The sequence below is a fragment of the Jaculus jaculus genome, chromosome 13 (assembly GCF_020740685.1).
Source record: "Jaculus jaculus isolate mJacJac1 chromosome 13, mJacJac1.mat.Y.cur, whole genome shotgun sequence".
Classification (NCBI taxonomy): Eukaryota; Metazoa; Chordata; class Mammalia; order Rodentia; family Dipodidae; genus Jaculus; species Jaculus jaculus.
In genome coordinates this window covers 46,870,735-46,890,571 of record NC_059114.1, presented here as the reverse complement: position 1 = coordinate 46,890,571, position 19,837 = coordinate 46,870,735, and the positions used below count along the sequence as shown (strand labels likewise).

The following is a 19,837-nucleotide window of genomic DNA, read 5'->3' as shown; positions in this document are numbered from 1 at the left end:
TGAAGCCTAAGGACCCCGGTTCGAGGCTCGGTTCCCCAGGTCCCACGTTAGCCAGATGCACAAGGGGGCGCACGCGTCTGGAGTTCGTTTGCAGTGGCTGGAAGCCCTGGCGCGCCCATTCTCTCTCTCTCCCTCTATCTGTCTTTCTCTCTGTGTCTGTCGCTCTCAAATAAATAAACAAATAAAATTAAAAAAAAAAAGAAAAAAACTTGCAGCAACCCCAGGCTAGAGGGAACCCTTTCAACCCATGACAGCCTTGAATACCATCAGTTCACTGACTGAATATACCTGATGTGGCATCTAAGTTCTGTAAGGGATGGAAGTCACAATGCACCTGCCTTCCTATGTCTACCAGGAAAATGAAGAAGCTCAAGAGGAGTTTCCGAGTCGCCAGCATAAGTCTCATAGCCTGCCCTCTCTTTGCCTTCTGTCCCACTTCCTCTCCTAAAGTGTCACCTGTAAAGATTCCTCTGTAGACAGGAGTGGTGACGCCTGCCTTTAATCCCAGCACTCAGGAGGCAGAGGTAGGAGGATCACCATGAGTTTGAGGCCATCCTGAGACTCCATAGTGAATTCCAGGTCAGCCTGAGCTACAGTAAAACTCTACTTTGAAAAGTAAAAAAAAATTAAAAATTAAAAAATTAAATAAATAAAAATAAAAAGTTTCCTCTCTAAAGGGCTGGGGAGATGGTTCAGTGGTTAAGGGTACTTGTTTTGAAAGCCTGCTGGCCTGGATTCAATTCCCAGTACCCACATAAAGCCAGAAAGCCAGATGCACAAAGCGGCACATGTGTCTGGGAAATGGTTCTCTTTCACTCAAATAAATAAATAAAAATACTTTTCGTTGTTGTTGTTGTTTTTGAGGTAGGGTTTTTCACTCTAGTCCAGGCTGACCTGGAATTTACTATGTAATCTCAGGGTGGCCTTGAACTCACAGGGATCCTCCTACTTCTGCCTCCCGAGTGCTGGGATTAAAGGTGTGTGCCACCATGCCGGGCAAAATATATATATATATATATAATATATCTGTATATTTATAATATATGTATATTATATATATATATACATAATATATAATATATAACATATATTTTATATATGTACATATATGTATATATGTATATATATATATTTTTTATTTATTAGCCAACAGAGAGAGAGGGAGAGTGCGTGTGTGTGTGTGTGTGTGTGTGTGTGTGTGTGTGCATGTGTGAATGGGCGTGCCAGGGCTTCCAGCCACTATAAACGGACACCAGACCCAGGCGCCACCGTGTGTGTCTGGTTTAAGTGGACCTGGAGAATTGAACCTGGATCGTTATGCTTAGCAGGTATGCGCCTTAACAGCTAAGCCATCTCTCCAGCCCAAAAAATATATATATTTTTTAATGGGCTGGAGAGATGGCTTAACAGTTAAGTCATTTACCTGCAAAGCCAAAGGACCCAGGTTTGATTCCCCAGGACCCATGTAAGCCAGATGCACAAGATGTCACATGTGTCTGGAGTTCATTTGTAGCTGCTGAAGGCCTTGGCGTGCCCATTCCCATTCCCTCTCCCTTTCTATCTGCCTCTTTCTCTCTCTCTCCAATAAATTTAAAAAAATAGGGCTGGAGAGATGGCTTAGCGGTTAAGCGCTCGCCTGTGAAGCCTAAGGACCCCGGTTCGAGGCTCGGTTCCCCAGGTCCCACGTTAGCTAGATGCACAAGGGGGCGCAGGCGTCTGGAGTTCGTTTGCAGAGGCTGGAAGCCCTGGCGTGCCCATTCTCTCTCTCTCCCTCTATCTGTCTTTCTCTCTGTCTCTGTCACTCTCAAATAAATAAATAAAATATTAAAAAAATAAATAAATAAATAAAAATATACTGTTGCAAACAGAGAGAGATAGAAAGAGAGACAGGCAGACAGACAGAAAGAATAGGCACACTAGGGCCTTTCGCTGCTACAGACAAACTCCAGATACATGTGCCACTTTGAGCATCTGGTTTTACATGGGTACTGGGGACTCAAACTCTGGTCATTTGGTTTTGTAGGCAAGTGCCTTAACTGCTAAGCCAAAGGACCTCTGTTTTGATTTCTAAGATCTACCTAAGCCAGATGCACAAGGTGGCACATGTGTCTGCATTTCCTTTGCAGTGGCTGGAGGCCCTAGCACACCCATTCTCTCTATCTCTCTCTCAAATAAACAAATAAAAATTCATTTATTTAAAAATTAAATTCTTAAAAAAATAAGATTCGTAGCCGGGTGTGATAGCACATGCCTTTAATTCCAGCACTTGGGGAGTCTGAGGTAGGAGAATTACTGTGATCTTGAGGCCATGCTGGGGCTATAGAGTGAGGTCAGCTGGTCTGAAGAGAGACCTTGGAATAAAGAGAGCCAGAGTGGTGGTGCATGCCTTTAATCCCAGAACTCATGAGGCAGAGGTAGAAGGATCGCCATGAGTTTGAGACTACTCTGAGACAACATAGTGAACTCCAGGTCAGCCTGGGCTAGAGTGAGACCCTACCTCAAAAAACTAAGAAAGAGGGCTGGAGGGATGGCTTAGTGGTTAAGGCGTTTGCCTGCAAAGCCAATGGACCCAGGTTTGATTCCCTAGTACCCACATTAGCCAGATGCACAAGGGGGCACACATGTCTGGAGTTTGTTAGCAGTGGCTGGAGATGGCCCTGGCGTGCCCATTCTCTCACTTTCTCTCTCCCTCTTTCTCTGTCAAGTAAATAAATAAATAAATATTAAAATATAAAAAATATTTTAAAAAAACTAAGGGAGAGACAGAAAGAAAACAAAAGAAGGAGTCTAACATGTTTGAGTTAAAAGGTCTGGCTGTTACTCACTGTCTAATTTGGACCTAAATTCTCTTCTTTAAAATTCAACTGATGGGCTAGAGAGATGACTTAGTGGTTAAGGTGTAAGCACACAAGGTCACACATAAACACAAGGTGGTACATGCATTTGGAGTTCAATTACAGTGGCTGGCGGCCAGTGAGTGCAAATTCTCTCTCTCTCTCTCTCTCTCTCTCTCTTGCTTTGATCTCACTCTCTCACATTTAAAAAAAGGGGGGACTGGGTGTGGTGGTGCATGCCTTTAATCTCAGCACTTTGGAGGTACAGGTAGGAAGATCGACATGAGTTTGAGGCCACCCTGAGACTACATAGTGAGTTCCAAGTCAGACTGAGCTAAAATGAGACCCTACCTCAAACAAAACAAAACAAAAAAATTAAAAACAAAAAACAGCCAGTCGGGCTTGTCTCAAAAATCAATCAATCAATAATTCAAGTGAGGAGCTGGGACTATGACAGAGCATGTATAAGACCCTGGATTAGATCCTCAGCACCAACACACACACAGAGGAAGAGAAAGAGGGTGTGTGTGTGTGTGTGAAAGAGAGAGAGAGAGAGAGAGAGAGAAGTTGTTGTGGGGAAAGGAAAGTGAATCGGGCTGGAGCAATGGCAGTTCAGGCACTTGCCCGCACAGCTTAAGCACCAGAGTTCGGTTCCTCAGTATCCACCCAACACCAGACGTACAAGAGGCACATCCGTCTGGAGTTCGTGTGCAGTGACTTAGAGGCCCTGGTGTGCCCATTCTCTCTCTCTTTCTTAAATACATAGGTAAATAAAATATTGAAAAGAAAAGAAAAGAAAATGCCCTGAGACAACATAGTGAATTCCAGGTCAGCTTGGGCTACAGTGAGACCCTACCTTGAAAAACCAAAAAAAAAAAGTATGTCAAGTTAGTTCTTACATAGGACCCAATAAATAGTCCATGCTGAATGAGTGCTAGATATTTAAAAATTTGTCCCATATCCTCAAGTCCAAAGACCGCCTGACTCTCTGTAGTCAAGTCCTTTTGTGGACATGAATGGACTCCAGCCATTTCTCAGTCTTCACCAAAGAGAAGCAGACAGAACGTACTCTGAGGCCTGGGAGGAGAGGTTAGGAAAGTTAGGGGCCAGGGGCTTAGGTACATCAGAGGCAGGTAGTTGGAAAGCCTGCGAAGTGCCTCGGGAGCTGTCCTGCCTGGCCTCCCAGCCCCAGACCAATCTCTGCTTATTCTGGGGGAATGCAGGGCTACGGAGGAGTCCACGGGCTTCCAGAGAGCTGCCTGGTGTTCAGGCCCTCTCATTCCTCCTCAAGCAGTCAGACCCACTCTTAGCTTGGAGCGGTCTCATAAATGGTCCACAGAGGACTGGGGGAGGGGGGAGATATGTGACTTAAGGGAAGTGGAGGCCCTGTGAGTCAGAGTGTCCTAGACTTCTCATGGTTCCCAGCAACTGATCTCTAATTGAAGGACCCTGATGATCTACATGATTCTACTGGTGAGCTGCCCTCTGGAGCCCTGTCTGACAGGTGTTGCTTCCAGTCACACCCCCAGGCCATCTGATTGAGACCCTGGGGCTATGCACATCCTCTTCAGATAGTTTTTTGAAGCTGGTTGTGGTGGCACATGCCTTTAATCCCAGCACTTGGGAGGTGTAGGTAGGAGGCCTGCCATGAGTTTGTGACCATCCAGAGACTCCAGTGTGAATTCTGGGGCAGCCTGGACTACAGCAAGACCCTATCTTGAAAAATAAATAAGTGAATAAATAAATAAAAATAATAGTTCTTTGTGTCTAACCCCAGACTCTCTTGTGGCTTGAGATTAAAATGAACGTTTGGGGCTGGATGATGGCTTAGTGGTTAAGGCATTTGCCGGAGAAGCCAAAGGACCCAGGTTCAATTCCCCAGGACCCACGTAAGCCAGGTGCAGAAGGTGGTGCATGGATCTGGAGTTCATTTGCAATAGCTGAAGGCCCTGGTGTGCCCATCCCCCCATCATAAATAAGATACTTTTTTTCTAAAATGAACGTTTGAAAATCCCAGGTTGCAATTTCTCACAGCAAAGAAGAAAAAACCAACACCTGCAAATCTCAAGGTAGAATTTTGTGCTAGAACAATCCATAGAGTGATCATGGTGTCTCTACCAGAAGGGAGGATTGATGGAGCAACCAAAGGCTCTTCCTGCTTGTGGGCCCCTTGGAAGGAGCCATCCAGCCTCATCTCTCAGCCAGCCAGCTACTTTTCATATTTCAGAGGGCCAGACCCTCTGGGCGGCCCATCAATAAGACTAGCAGTATCTGTCGTACCCCTGACTGAGTAAAACTGCCCATCCTCCAGTGCAGCTGGTCTCTTCATGGAAAAGCTCTGGAATTTCCCTTTCCTCAGACAGAGCCTTGGATGGGAAAGTGTGGTATGTGTCCCAGAAGAGGGAAGGCTGGGACTTGCTGGGGGAAAGCGGCAGGTGCCTCTTACCTTGGAGCAGGAGTAAGCCCAGGATGGCAGAGCGCAATTGAGCAGCTCCGATGGTCCCCATGTCATCTGGGTGTGTGGCTGGCCGGCAGGAGCTCGGTGGAGTCTCGGTCCATAGTGGAGAAGAGAGAGGGAGAGCTGGGGCGGGGTGGGGGCGGGGTGGCTCTCCAGGAGCTTCCTGTCAAAGAATAGAAGGAAACAGATTGGGACTGGCTCCAGAAACCCTGCTCAGCCCGCCCGCCGCAGATGAGGATGTGAGGCTAAGCAGCTCTGACTGTGTGGACTGGCCCGGCCCCTGTGTGCGGTGACCCATGGTGGCAGCCTGGCCCCGTCCTCACTTTGTCCTTGGAGAGGGTCCCTCAGGTCTCCCCACACAGTACCTGGAGATTTTCCCAAAAATCTACTGTTTCAAAGCAGGTTTTCCTCTCCCAGGGCCGGACCTAACTTCAGCCCACCAGCCGCCCATGCACGGTTGATTCTGGATTCCCCACATTCCTCTTCCTCCTCAGGGCTCCCGGTCCAAATGGGGCTCCAGGCATCTTTCACGGAGGTCTTGCACACACCGTTTTTATTCCAAATTATAAAGAAAACAGGGCTGGAGAGATGGCTTAGCCGTTAAGGTGCTTGCCTGTGAAGCCAAAGGACCCAGGTTCAATTCCCCAGGACCCACGTAGGCAGATGCATATGCATCTGGAGTTCATTTGCAGTGACTAGAGGCCCTGGCATGCCCATTCTCTCCCTCTCTGTCTCTGTCTTTCTCTCTCCGCTTGCAAATAAATAAATAAATAAATAAATATATATATATATATATATATATATATATATATATATATATATATATATATATATTGGTTTCTTTCTTAACCTTATTGACAGCTTCTGTAAATATAAATATACCATGGTCATAATCCCCTTGAACACTCTCTCTTTCCCCCCTCCCAAGTCCCCCCTCCCACTGGTTCCATTTCCCAGGTACTGTGAACAGAGCACCAGTAAACATAGTTGTGCAAGTATCCGTAAGATAATGAAAAGAGACCTTGGGATATATGCTTAGGAGTGGTGTAGCTGGGTCATATAGTATATCTATTTTTAGCTGTCTCCGGAACCTTCACACTGATTTCCACAATTGGCTGTACCAAATTACATTCCCACCAATAATGTAGAAAGGTTCCTCTTTTCCACATCTTTGCCAACATTTATTGTAATTTGTTTTCTTTCTTTTTTTGGTTTTTCAAGGTAGGGTCTCACTCTAGTCCAGGCTGACCTGGAATTCACTATGCAGTCCCAGGGTGGTCTTGAACGTTAAGAAGCAATGGTGTTAGCTCTTCCTTAAAGGTCAGGTAAAATTCAGCAGTGAATCCATCTGGGCCTGGGCTTTTTTTAGTTGGGAGATTATTGATAACTGTTTGGATCCATATTTGTTATAGGTCTATTTAAGTGATTAATCTCATTTTGATTTAATTTAGGTAGGTCATATAAATCAAGGAAATCATCCATTTCTTTCAGATTTTCATACTTTGTGGAGCATATGCTTTTATAGTATATAAATAATTTTTTTAAAGAAAAAGAAAGAAAACAAAAAACAAGAGTCCCACATGCCATATGTTCCTCTGCTTTTCCAGGCCAATGGGGTGAGGCACTCTGTAGCCAGGCAGCACCTGTTCTTAGTCTCACCCAGCAAGTCAACAGCAGGACTCAAGCACTGGCTCACTCTCCTGAAGACTGCAGCCCAGCATTGCGCCTTTTTCAGTACCGCCAGGACCCACACTACCTACACAAGACCATCATAATAGGAAGAAAAGATCATGACATCAAAATGAAAGAGAGACTGATTGAGATGGGGAAGGGATTATATGATGGAGAATGGAGTTTCAAAGGGGAAAGTGGGGGGAGGGTGGGAATTACCATGGGATATTCTTTATAATTATGGAAGTTGTCAATAAAAAATAAATTTAAGAGCCGGGTGTGGCGGCGCACGCCTTTAATCCCAGCACTCGGGAGGCAGAGGTAGGAGGATCGCCATGAGTTTGAGGCCACCCTGAGGCTCCATAGTGAATTCCAGGTCAGCCTGGGCTAGAGTGAGACCCTACCTGGAAAAACCAAAAAAAAAAATTAAAAATAAAAAAATAAAAAATAAATTTAAGTGCTCACTTTGGCAGCACATATACGAAAATTGGAACAATACAGAAGGATTAACATGGCTCCTGAGCAAGAATGGCACCCAAATCCGTGAAGCATTCCATTCCTTTTAAAGTTTACATTCACTTATTGTTCAAAAGTAAAAGGGAATAATAAAAACTGCATCAAAACAATCAACAAAACATGAAAAACCCACCTCAAATCAAGTGGAAAACTAAAGACAGAGAATAGTGCTTCCCCTTGTGGTCCACATACGTTCCCCTCCCGATTAAGCATAGGAATTGAACTGTGAATTCTGGATGGAGAGCCGTGGTACTATGGCTGTCTGAGGGGATGCACTGCCCGCTGGAGGTTGGAATAATGTCTGTGGGTGACATCCTCTGTCTAGCTAACCATTATTATTTTAGATGAGGAACTTTCTCTGTGGTCCACATCTGTGAACTCTTTTGGTGGGGTAGGGGGAGGACTTTCCTCAGGTTTCAAATTTGTAATGTAGGAATTTTTAAAAATAAAGTTTTATAATTCTTAAAAATATGAATTTAAAAAAATTACAAGCATGGGGGAAAAAAAAAAAAAAAGAACAGAGAAATCTGGCTGGGGAGATGGCCCAGTGAGTTTATAAACCTTGCTGGTCTGAGTTCAATTCCCCAACATCCATGTAGACCCAGACACAAAAATGGCATGTGAGGGCTATAGGGATGGCTTAGCAGTTAAGGCGTTTGCCTGCAAAGCCAAAGGACCCAGGTTCAATTCCCCAGGACCCATGTAAACCAGATACACAAGGGGGTGCATGCATGGAGTTTGTTTGTGGTTGCTGAAAGCCCTGGGAGCACCCATTCTCTCCCTCTCCCCGCCTTTCTATCTCTCGCTCCTAAATAAATAAGTAAATGGCACATGAGCTGGGCATGGTGGTACACGTCTTTAATCCCTTTAATCCCAGCACTCAGGAGGCAGAGGTAGGAGGATTGTGTGAGTTCAAGGCCACTCTGAGACTACATAGTGAATTCCAGGTCAGCCTGGGCCAAAGTGAGACCCTACCTCGAAAATAAAAAAAAAAAAAAATTCAAAACAATAAAACAAACAAAAAAATAGAGAAATCTTCTAATCCTACCTCGATAATATTCATTTTACCATTGTAAATTTCTTGCCAGTTTATAACAATATATATAATATGTACAGTCATCTACATGATTGGCAGTCTTTTCTCTCTCTCTCTCTCTTTTTTTTTTTCTAAAATTTTACTTATTTGAGAGAGAGGGAGAGAGAATGGGCATTCCAGGGCCTCTAGCTACTACAAACGAATTCCAGACACATGTGCCACCTTGTGCATCTATCTTATATGAGTCCTAGGGAATTAAATCTGGGTCTTCTGGCTTTGCAGGCAAATGCCTTAACCACTAAGCCATCTCTCCATCATATTTTTTTTGTTGTTGTTTTTTGTCATAGAGTCTCACCCTAGCCCAGGCTGACCTGGAACTCACTCTATAGGCCCAGGCTGGTCTCCAGCTCACAGCAATCCTCCTACCTCAGCTTTCCTAGTGCTGGGATTAAAGGTGTGTGCTGATAGTTTTCTCTTACATTTTTGTTGATTTATTTATTTATTTTAACTTTATCTTTTTTTTTGGTTTTGGTTTTGGTTTTTCGAGGTAGGGTCTTACTCTAGCTCAGGCTGGCCTTTAGTCTCAGGGTGGCCTTGAACTCATGGTGATCCTGCTACCTCTGCCTCCAAGTGCTGGGATTAAAGGCATGTGCCACCATGTCTTATTTATTTACTTATTTATTTATTTATGAGTAACAAAGAGACAGAGGCAGATAGAGAGAAAGAAAGAGAATGGGCTCACTAGGGCTTTTAGCCACTGCAAATGAACTCCGGATGCATCAGTCACCTTATGCATCTGGCTTACGTCAGTACAGGGGAATCAAACCTGGGTCTTTAGGCTTCACAGGTAAGTGTCTTAACCACTAAGCCATCTCTCCAGCTCTTTATCTTTTTTTCTTGTTGTTTGTCTTTGTTTTTGAGATAGGGTTTCACTCTAACTCAGGCAGACCTGGAACTCACTCTGTAGAGCCAGACTGGCCTTGAACTCATGGCAATGCTCCTACCTGCCTTCTGAGTGTGCACTACCACACCTGGTTTACTTTATCTTTTTATTTTAAAAAATTACTTATTTATTTGAGAGAGAGGAACGAGCATGTCAGGATCTATAGCTGCTGCAAACAAGCTCCAGATGTATGTGTCACCTGGTGCATCTGTCTTACATGGTTACTGGGGAATTGAACATAGATCCTTGGGCTTTGCAAGCAAGTGTCTTAACTGCTAAACCATCTCTCCAGCCCTTTTGGAATTTTTTAAAAATATTATTTATTTATTTGGGAGAGAAAGGAAAGAGAAAAGGGGAGCATGGGTGTGCCATGGCCTCCTACTACTGCAAACAAACTCAAGACACATGCACCACTTTGTGGATTTGGCTTTACATGGGTATTGGGAAATCAAACCCATGCTGTCAGGCCTTGCGAGCAAGTACCTTCAACCACTAACCTATCTCTCCAGCCCCTGCTTTATCTTTCTTTTTAAAAATATTATATTTTTATTGATTTATTTATTTGAGAGAGAAATAGGCAGAGAGAGAGAGAGAATAGGCGTGCCTAGGCCTCCAGCCACTGCAAATAAACTCCAGATGTGTGTGCCCCCTTGTGCATCTGGCTTACAGAGGTACTGGGGAACTGAACCTGGGTCCTTTGGCTTTGCAGGCAAGCACCTGAACCTCTAAGCCATCTCTCCAGCCCCCTACTTTATCTTTCTTTAAAAATATTTTTACTGGGCTGGAGAGATGGCTTAGCAGTTGAAGGTGTTTGCTTGCAAGGCCTGATAGCATGGGTTCTATTTCCATGCTTTGAGTTTGCCTGCAAAGCCTAAGGACCCATGTTCAACTCTCTAGATCCCACATAAGCCGGACATACACAGTGATGCAAGCACAAGGTCACACATGTGCACAAGGTGGTGCACGTGTCTAGAGTTTGACTTCAGTGGCTGAGGCCCTTGTGTGCCAATTCTTTCTCTCATAAAAAGAAAAAAAATATTAAATTTTATTTATATATAAGCAGAGAGAGAGAGAGAGAGAAAGCAAATGAATACACCAGGGCCTCTAGCCACTGCAAATGAGCTCCAGATGCATGTGCCACCTTGTGCATCTGGCTTATATGGGTACTGGGGATTCAAACCTGGGTCCTTAGACTGCACCTTAACCACTGAACCATCTCTTTTGTTTTCCAAGGTGGGTATCTCTCTGGCTCAGATTGAACTGGCACTCACTCTGTAGTCCCAGGTTGGCCTCGAGTTCATGGCGATCCACCTACCTCTGCCTCCCTAGTGCTGGGATAAAGACATGCACCACCATGCCCAGGTAGGACAACTTTCATACTTATCTGTAATGTTTTTTGATCATAATCTCCTCCTGTTATTTTCTCTAGTCCCTCTTCTCTGGTCCCCTTCTGATAGGATACAGAAACTGTCTAGGCAGCTTAGGGTGACAGGCCCTACAGTCAATGGCTTTCCCTTGGCTAACTGCAGGAACTGTCCTTGGGCCTGTAGGGAAAATCTAGGTCACTACACTTCATTCATAAATGTCAGAAGGAGCTGGTCTTTCCTCATCTCTGCAAGGAGACCTTCCACTCCCTTCCTAGAGAATTAACATTCTGAGAAGATTGCCCCTTTCCAAAATTCCTGACCCCAGACTCCTGGCATCAGGAGTCGACTGGCCAAATCAGCCAGACACCCATCCATGGGGCTCATAAAAAAGCTTGTAAAGCTCTTCCTCCTCACATAGCTGCTCCCATAAAAATACCCAGACCTGAGTCTCAAGGTGGGCTTCGCAAACCCCACCTTGCCTTCCTGAATAAGAGCTCCCCCTTGCTTCCTTCTCTTATGTTCTAGGCTTAAGCCCTTCTTGTCTTTTCTCTCCTAAAATTTTATACTAAGCCTGGCATGATGGCACATGTGAGATCCTACCTCAAAAAACAAAAACAGCCGGGCGTGGTGGCACACGCCTTTAATCCTAGCACTCAGGAGGCAGAGGTAGGAGGATTGCTGTAAGTTCAAGGCCACCCTGAGACTACAGAGTTAACTCCAGGTCAGCCTGGACCAGAGTGAGACCCTACCTCGAAAATCCAACAACAACAAAAAAACAAAAACAAGGGCTGGAGAGATGGCTTAGCAGTTAAGCGTTTGCCTGTGAAGCCTATGGACCCTGGTTCTAGGCTCAATTCTAGGACCCACGTTAGCCAGATTCACAAGGGGGGTCACGTGTCTGGAGTTCCTTTACAGTGACTGGAGGCCCTGGTGCGCCCATTCTCTCTCTCTCTCTCTCTCTCTCTCTCTCTCTCTGTCTCTGCCTCCTTCTCTCTGTCTGTCGCTCTCAAATAAATAAATAAAAATAAACAAAAAGAGAGAAAGATGAGCTGTACCATGTACCTCAGAGGTATCAAGGGAACCCATCTTGCACATGGCACTACGTCAAAAAATCAATCAATAAATAAATAAACAAAAGCTGGGTGTGGTGGCACATGTCTTTAATCCCAGTACTCAGGAGGCAGAAGTATGAGGATCGCCATGAGTTCAAGGCCACCCTGAGACTACATAGTGAATCCCAGGTCAGCCTGGACTAGAGTGGGACCCTACCTCGAACAACAAAGTAAAACAAAACACACACACACACACACAAAGAAGAAGAAGGAGGAGGAGGAGGAGGAGGAGGAGGAGGAGGAGGAGGAAGAGGAAGAAAGGGGGAGGAGAAGGAGAAGGAGAAGGAGAAGGAGAAGGAGAAGGAGAAGGAGAAGGAGAAGGAGAAGGAGAAGGAGAAGAAAAAGAAGCATTGCTGGTTGTGGAGACACATGCTGGGACGGAATTGCTGAAGCGATAGAGGGAGGAAGATCAGAATACTGAACTCTTGGGCTGGGGAGATGGCTCAGCTACACAATGTGGCATGTCTGTCTGGAGTTCCTTTGTAATGGGAGGAGGACCTGGCATGTCCATATTCACTCACTCATTCAATCTCTCTCTTTCTCTCATAAATAAATAGATTAATTGAAAAAAGAAAACAGAAAACAGCTAGGCGTGGTGATGCACGCCTTTAATCCCAGCACTTGGGAGGCAGAGCTAGAAGGATCACTGTGAGTTCGAAGCCAGCCTGAGACTACATAGTGGGTTCCAGATCAGCCTGCACTAGAGTGAGACTGTACGTTGGTGTGGCGGGGGGGGGGGGGAACTCGTGTTTTAAGCTATAATAAAAATCTCTGCCAGGTGAGGTGGTGCACACCTTTAACCCCAGTGCTCTGCCTGCTTCTCAGCCTCTTGTCTCTTCCCAAGGGCATTTCTCCATCTTAGAGTCCTGGTAAATAATCTTGTATAGAATCTGAAGCAAAAGAATCTGCATCCTGGCTACCTGCGTCATCCCTGTGGCTGGCGTCAGCAGCCGGCTCTCCAGTGAGAGCTGTGCAAGCATAGTTGTCTGTATCTGAGGATTTGACGGAGGATGGCATACTTTGGCTTCTCCGCAAGCACCTGCTTCCAGAAGCTCTTGTTTTGAATATTTGTATTAATTTCTTATTTATTTGCAAGCAGAGAGACAGGGAGAGAGAATGGGTTTACTAGGCCCATGCACCAATTTTTTTGTTTGTTTGTTTTTTGTTTTTGTGAGGTAGGGTCTCACTCTAGCCCAGGCTGACCTGGGATTCACTATGTAGTCTCAGGGTGGCCACGAACTCACGGTGATCCTCTTAGCTCTGTCTCCTGAGTGCTGGAATTAAAGGCGTGTGCCACCACACCCAACTGCAATATATATATATATATATTTTTTTTTTCATTCATTTATTTGAGAGACAGAGAAAAGGAGGCAGATGGAGAGAGACAGAAAAAGAATTGGTGTGCCAGGTCCTCCAGACAGTGCAAATGAACTCCTGATGCATGCACCACCTTGTGCATCTGCATGTGGGTACTAGGGAATCGAACCTGAGTCGTTAGGCATTGTAGGCAAGCACCTTAATTACTAAGCCATTCCTCCAGTCCTGGCAAAAATATTTTTAAAGATTTGTGATTCCCCTATCTCAGCCTCCCAGGGGCTGGTATTACAAGCATGGTGTTGTGCCTGGCGTGTGATTTTTTTAAATTTTTTTTTTTTTTTTTTTTTTGAGAGCGACAGACAGAGAGAAAGACAGATAGAGGGAGAGTGAGAGAATGGGCGCGCCAGGGCTTCCAGCCTCTGCAAACGAACTCCAGACGCGTGCGCCCCCTTGTGCATCTGGCTAACGTGGGACCTGGGGAACCAAGCCTCGAACCGGGGTCCTTAGGCTTCACAGGCAAGCGCTTAACCGCTACGCCATCTCTCCAGCCCTGGTGTGTGATTTTTATTTTGTTCCATTATTGAGGATGTTTATGATGATCTGCTTAAAGGTGGTATCTGTCAGGATACCCATGTCCTGTGGCTACTGTAACAAGTGATCATAAACTGGTAGCACAGCCGGGCGTGGTGGCGCACGCCTTTAATCACAGCACTCAGGAGGCAGAGGTAGGAGGATTGCTGTGAGTTCGAGGCCACCCTGAGACTCCATAGTGAATTCCAGGTCAGCCTGGGCTGGAGTGAGACCCTACCTTGAAAAACCAAAAAAAAAAAAAACCCAAAAAACTGGTAGCACAGGCAAGGCCCTGGGATCAATTTCTAGTAGTACCAAAAACAAACAAAAAAAAGTGTTGGGGGACAGATTTTATTTGAGGTAGACATGTGCAATTGTGGTGGTTTGATTCAGGTTTCTCCCATAAACTTAGGTGTTCTGAATGCTAGGTTCGCAGCTGATGGAGATTTGGGAATTAACGCCTCCTGGAGGCGGTGTATTGTTGGGGGCGGGTTTATGGGTGTTATAGCCAGTGTCCCCTTGGCAGTGTTTGACACACTCTCCTGCTGCTGTTGTCCACCTGATGTTGGCCAGGAGGTGATGTCCACCCTCTGCTCATGCCATTGTTTTTCCCTGCCATCATGGATTTTCCCTTCAGGTCTATAAGCCAAAATAAACTTTTTTTTTTTTTTCCCCCACAAGCTGCTCTTGGTTGGGTGATTTCTGCCAGCAATGTGAACCTGACTGCAACAGCAATCTTGGAACTCAGAAGGCTGAGGCTGGAAGATTGCTGAAAGTTTTGAGGCCAGCCTGAGTTACACTGTGAGTTGAAGGCTGGAATGTATAGCAAAACCCTGTCTCAAACAACCAAGAGCTGAAAAAGAAAAACAAAGGAAAAAATGTGCTCTATGACTCTGAACTGAGCATGGCACTCCTATCACCTTAAACTGAGCAAGCTCAGAAATTACATCTTAATTTATTATTTGTTTATTCTGTGGTCAAGGTCTTCCTCTAACTCAGGCTTACTTGGAACTTCGTAGGTCAAGGTGGCCTGGAGCTCATGGTGATCCTCCTACCTCCCAAGTGCTGGGATTAAAGGTGGAAACCAGGAAGCCTGAAAACCTCTCCTGAGTATGTCATGACAACCCTCCTCTGACCTGCTCAGAAGGTCCCCCATGACTCTGTACCTGAGCTCCATCTTTAGACCCCTAACCCTGGCTTTAGTGGGGACAGGGTAAGGGAAGAAGGGCTAGCCCTCACCTTTCCTATGTCAACAAGGCCATCTCTACCCTCCCTGGAGCATTGGAAATAGGTGATCCCAGTGGCCAGGGCTGGGCCAGGGCCTTCCAGCCCCAAAAGTTATGGTGGGGAGGACCCTAGTGTCTTTTCATCTTTACTTCTGTGACTCAAGCCTCAAAAGCCGAGGATCTGTTCTTAACCACGTAAGTGCAGGTTCTTCATCATCTGAGCTCTGGACTCGCCCACCCCATCTCCACGACAAAACCCAGAGGAAAAACAGACCAGAAAAACTGTTCTGGCTCATGTGCGCCATCCTCTGGTGAAGGATGCCCTGTGCCTTACAGGTCTCCAGGGTCAAGAATCAAAGATAACACATGTGGATGTGGGGGACAAGAGAGCATGAAACATTTTCCTTGGGGAGACAGACCACATGTCTATTCACCCCACAACAGACCAAAGTACCATTGCACCAAAACTGGTTTTGGTGAATCAGTGAATTTATTGGTGTTACCTACAGAGCAGGGTGAGAGGTTGCTTACAGAAGCAGTAGATGACTCAAAGGCAGTTAAATCACCAAAAAGTCCACCCTAGCACAGGTGATGACTCACTGAAGCTACGTCTCTGGAGCTCACTGGCAGACTCACAGGTTGCCGGGCAGAGCACGTGGGATGGCCTCCAACATGCCGCAGACTTGTAGGTGGGCCCTCTGGTCAGTCCCCAAGAAGTTGTAACTTTAGGTCAAAAAAAATTTTAATAAGTGAAGTCTATTTTATATATATAGTTTTTTAATTGACAACTTCCATAATTGTAGACAATAATCCATAATCCTTCCCTCCCCCCACTTTCCCCTTTGAAACTCCTCTCTCCATCATACCCCTTCCCCTCTCAATCAATCTCTCCTTTATTCTGATGTCATGAGCTTTTCCTCCTATTATGATGGTCTTGTGTATGTAGTGTCAAGCATCGTGAGGTCATGGATATCCGGGCCATTTTGTGTCTGGAGGAGCACGTTGTAAGGAGTCCTACCCTTCCTTTGGCTGTTACATTCTTTCTGCCACCTGTTCCACAATAGACCCTGAGTCTTGGAAGGTGTGATAGAGATATTTTACTGCTGAGAACTCCTCTGTCGCTTCTTCTCAGCACCATGGTGCCTTCTGAGTCATCCCATGGTCACCGCCATCTGAAAAGAGAAGCTTCTCTAACCAAAAGTGAGAGTAGCATTAATATAAGGCTATGAACATTAAGAGAAGTGCTTACTGGGCAGTTTGGTGAGCATAGTCTATACATTTAGCCAGACAGCAGCAGACATCACACCGCTAGGGCTCATGACTACCCTTGTTGTAGGAGTATTGGGGATGCATTCTCTCCCATGGAGTGGCACACGCATGCTTGCTGGGCATGGTGGCACACACCTTTAATCCTAGCACTTGGGAGGCAGAGGTAGGAGAATTGCTGCGAGTTCAAGGCCATCCTGAGACTACATTGTGAATTCTAGGTCAGCCTGGGCTACAGTGAAACCCTACCTCGAAAAAAAAAAAAAAAAGGTACATGCTTGCAAAACCTGACAGCAAGGGTTCAATTCCCCAGGACCCACATAAAGCCAGATACATAAAGTGGAGCATGTCTAGAATTTGTATGCAGCAGCAAGAGGCCCTGGTGTATCCATTCTCGTTCTCTCTCTCTCACCCTCTTTTTATTTTTTGGTTTTTCTGAGGTAGGGTATCACTCTAGCTCAGGCTGACCTGGAATTCACTCTGTAGTCTCAGGGTGGCCTCAAACTCTCAAACTCATGGTGATCCTCCTACCTCTGCCTCCCGAGTGCTGGAATTAAAGACATGGGCCACCATGCCCAGCTATAGCCCTCTCTCTCTTGCACACACACACACACATATAAATAAAAATAAAGTTTTCTTTAGGTAGGACCTCATTCTAGCCCAGGCTATCCTGGAACACACTCTGTAGTCTCAGGCTGGCCTCAAACTCACAGCAGTTCTAATTCAGCCTTCTGAGTGCTGGGATTAAAGGTGTGTGCAGATAATTTTTTTTTTAAAAAAAGCATAAATAAAGCCGGGCTGGTGGCACACACCTTTAATCCCAGCACTCGGGAGGCAGAGCTAGGAGGATCACCGAGAGTTCGAGGCCACCCTGAGACTCCATAGTGAATTCTAGGTCAGCCTGGGCTGGAGTGAAACTCTGCCTCAAAAACCAAAAAAAAAAAAAAAAAAAAGGAAAAATAAAATTTTAAAAATAGGTTTAGAAAACCTACATATAAAAAGACTACATAGTAGCCAGGCTTGGTGGCACACACCTCTAATCCCAGCACTTGGGAGGCAGACGTAGGAGGACTGCTACAAATTCAAGGCCACCCTAAGACTACAGAGTGAATTCCAGGTCAGCCTGAGCTAGAGTGAGACCCTACCTCATTAAAAAAATTTACAAAAACAACTTTAGTTTTTAATATTTTAGAAATAAATTTAACAAATTACCAAGAAGTGGTGTTTGGGCTGTAGAGATTTAGATGGATTGTACATAGAGTATATTATGTAGAGCACATGATATCTGCACTTAGTGGTGTGTTTAGAGTTACTGCATGTAAAAAGAAAAGATAAAGGACTATCTGTAGCTTCAGGAAACTGGTGAGAATTGGAGAGTGGGCAGGTCCTGGGCAGAGGGTGGGTGGGTACGTTTTGGCCTGGTGACTGGAATATGATGGAGGAGGGCTGGGCGGTTGATTTGGGCTCTTGAAGCTGGCAGGCAGTATGAAAGGAGGTGCCAAGGAGGAAGATCAAGGCACTATCAGAGTGCAAGGCTGGCCCAGGGTAGTCTAGATGTTCCCGGAAGTGCAAGCGCGGGAAAGAGCAGTGAGGGTGTGTGCAGAGGGTGTGTGCCGGCGAGCCCGCAGACGTGGCAGCTCCGGGAAGGGGCTGAGCTAAGGTAGCTAGCTCTCCTGTGCCCCGCTGGCCTCAAGTCCTAAGAGAACCCTGCGCCAGCCCGGGACAATGCACCAGGTAGACTCGATTCATTCCCCTGCCAGGCTGATCTGACTCCCCGCGGGGCCCCATGCCTTGCCCTGCCCGAGCTTCTTCTGCCCCTACATCCGGCGCTACTTTCCTGCCCCTGCCTGGGAGTCCTGTGACCGAGCCGCTGACAGGTCAGCTTTGCAAGAGAGGGTGGCACTGGCTTCCTGCATACAAAGGGACACCTAGAAGATGGAAAGGGACAATGTGAAGGATTGAGCAGGATTAAAGGAAATGAGTTTGTCCTGGTAGCCTTTCCCTGACCCTAATTGCTTGGTCAAAGGGAGGGCCAGTCCCTAATCCTAGGGTCTGTTACAGATTGGTGGCTGAGGTAGGGGTAGCTAGGGAGAAAAGAGAGAAAAGACAAGCCTGTGGTGACCTCCCTAACTCTGAGGTTAGCTCCCCACTCCCCCCACCCACCAAGACAGGGTCTTGCTCTAGCTCAGGCTGACCTGGAATTCACTATGTATTCTCAGGGTGGCCTCGAACTCACGGTGATCCTCCTACCTCTGCCTCCTGAGTGTTGAGATTAAAGGCACGTATGCCACCACACCTGGCTCGAGATTATCATTTTTTGAAGTTTTTTTTTTTTTTTTCAAGTAGGGTCTCACTCTAGCCCAGGCTGACCTGGAATTCACTATGTAGTCTCAGAGTGACCTCAAACTCACAGCGATCCTCCTACCTTTGCCTCCCAAGTGCTGGGGTTAAAGGAATGCACTACCATACCTGGCACCCTTTTTTTTTTCTCAAGGTAGGGTCTCACTCTATCCCTGGCTGATCTGGAATTCACTGTGTAGTCTCAGGGTGGTCTTGAACTCTTGGTGATCCTCCTACCTCTGCCTCCCGAGTGCTGGGATTAAAGGCGTGCGCCACCGCACCCAGCTCTGGGGTTACATTCGTGATGTTTGAGTTTTTCAGTGTGATTCTCTCATCCCTCACTCAACACCAGCAGGGTAAGAACATACCGAGGTAGGGATTGTGTACTCAGCTTTTGCTAAGAGAACCCAGGGGTTCTGGAAGAGACAGACAGAATTTCTTCAGGCCATCCTGGACAAAGCCAGACTGGGCACCATCCCTCTCCAGGCCTCTAGAATTTGACCCTGAGGTCTGGGGAGACAAGGGGTGTAGTTTTGGGATGAAGTTCACCCCCTTTCACCTCACCCTAAGCTTCTGGGATTCATGTCCCCTCTTCTGCTCCCCTGCCTCAGTACCACCTTTCTTCCTTCCAGTGAGTTGCAGCTGGGGACGCCTAGGAGGCTAGACAAAGGCTCCCTTTTTCCAGAACATGACGAAGCAGCTGCTCATTGCCCACTGTCCAGGGCATGGCACAGCAGCCCATACCATGCTCAGATTCCTGACTTGGACACAGGCTCTGTTTATGAATCTTTCTGGAGACTTGGGAAGAGAGGCCAAGGGCAGAGGACTTGTATATTATGACAGAATCTATAATGCAGACACTTTCATTGCGTCTTCTGAATTTTAACTCCCTGCTTTTTTTTTTTTTTTTTTTTTTTTGCTTTTTCAAGGTAGGGTCTCACTAGCTCAGGCTGACCTGGAATTCACTATGTAGTCTCAGGCTGGCCTTGAATTTACTGTAATCCTCTTATTTCTGTCTCCAGAGTGCTGGGATCAGCTGCCCGGCTGAAGAGATGGCTTAGCGGTTAAGGTATTTGACTGTGAAGCCTAAAAACTTAGGTTCAATCCTCCAGTACCCACGTAATCCAGATGCACAGGGGGCACATGTGTCTAGAGTTGTTTGCAGTGGCTGGAGGCCCTGG

The 19,837-nt window shown here is 46.0% G+C and overlaps 1 protein-coding gene and 1 non-coding gene across 2 annotated transcripts in view; one reads left to right on the top strand and one right to left on the bottom strand.

Annotated features, from left to right (window-relative positions):
• Positions 1–5,393, bottom strand: part of Ecscr (endothelial cell surface expressed chemotaxis and apoptosis regulator) — a 15,612-nt gene extending 10,219 nt beyond the window's left edge. Inside the window, 2 exon segments of the mRNA XM_045132532.1 lie at positions 5,281–5,371; positions 5,373–5,393. Of these exon segments, the coding sequence (XP_044988467.1) occupies positions 5,281–5,371; positions 5,373–5,393 (112 nt within the window).
• Positions 5,394–7,420: 2,027 nt separating this feature from the next.
• Positions 7,421–7,526, top strand: LOC123454323. The gene has a single exon (XR_006633302.1). It is a non-coding gene; the product is annotated as a U6 spliceosomal RNA (small nuclear RNA).
• The last annotated feature ends 12,311 nt before the right edge of the window (positions 7,527–19,837 follow it).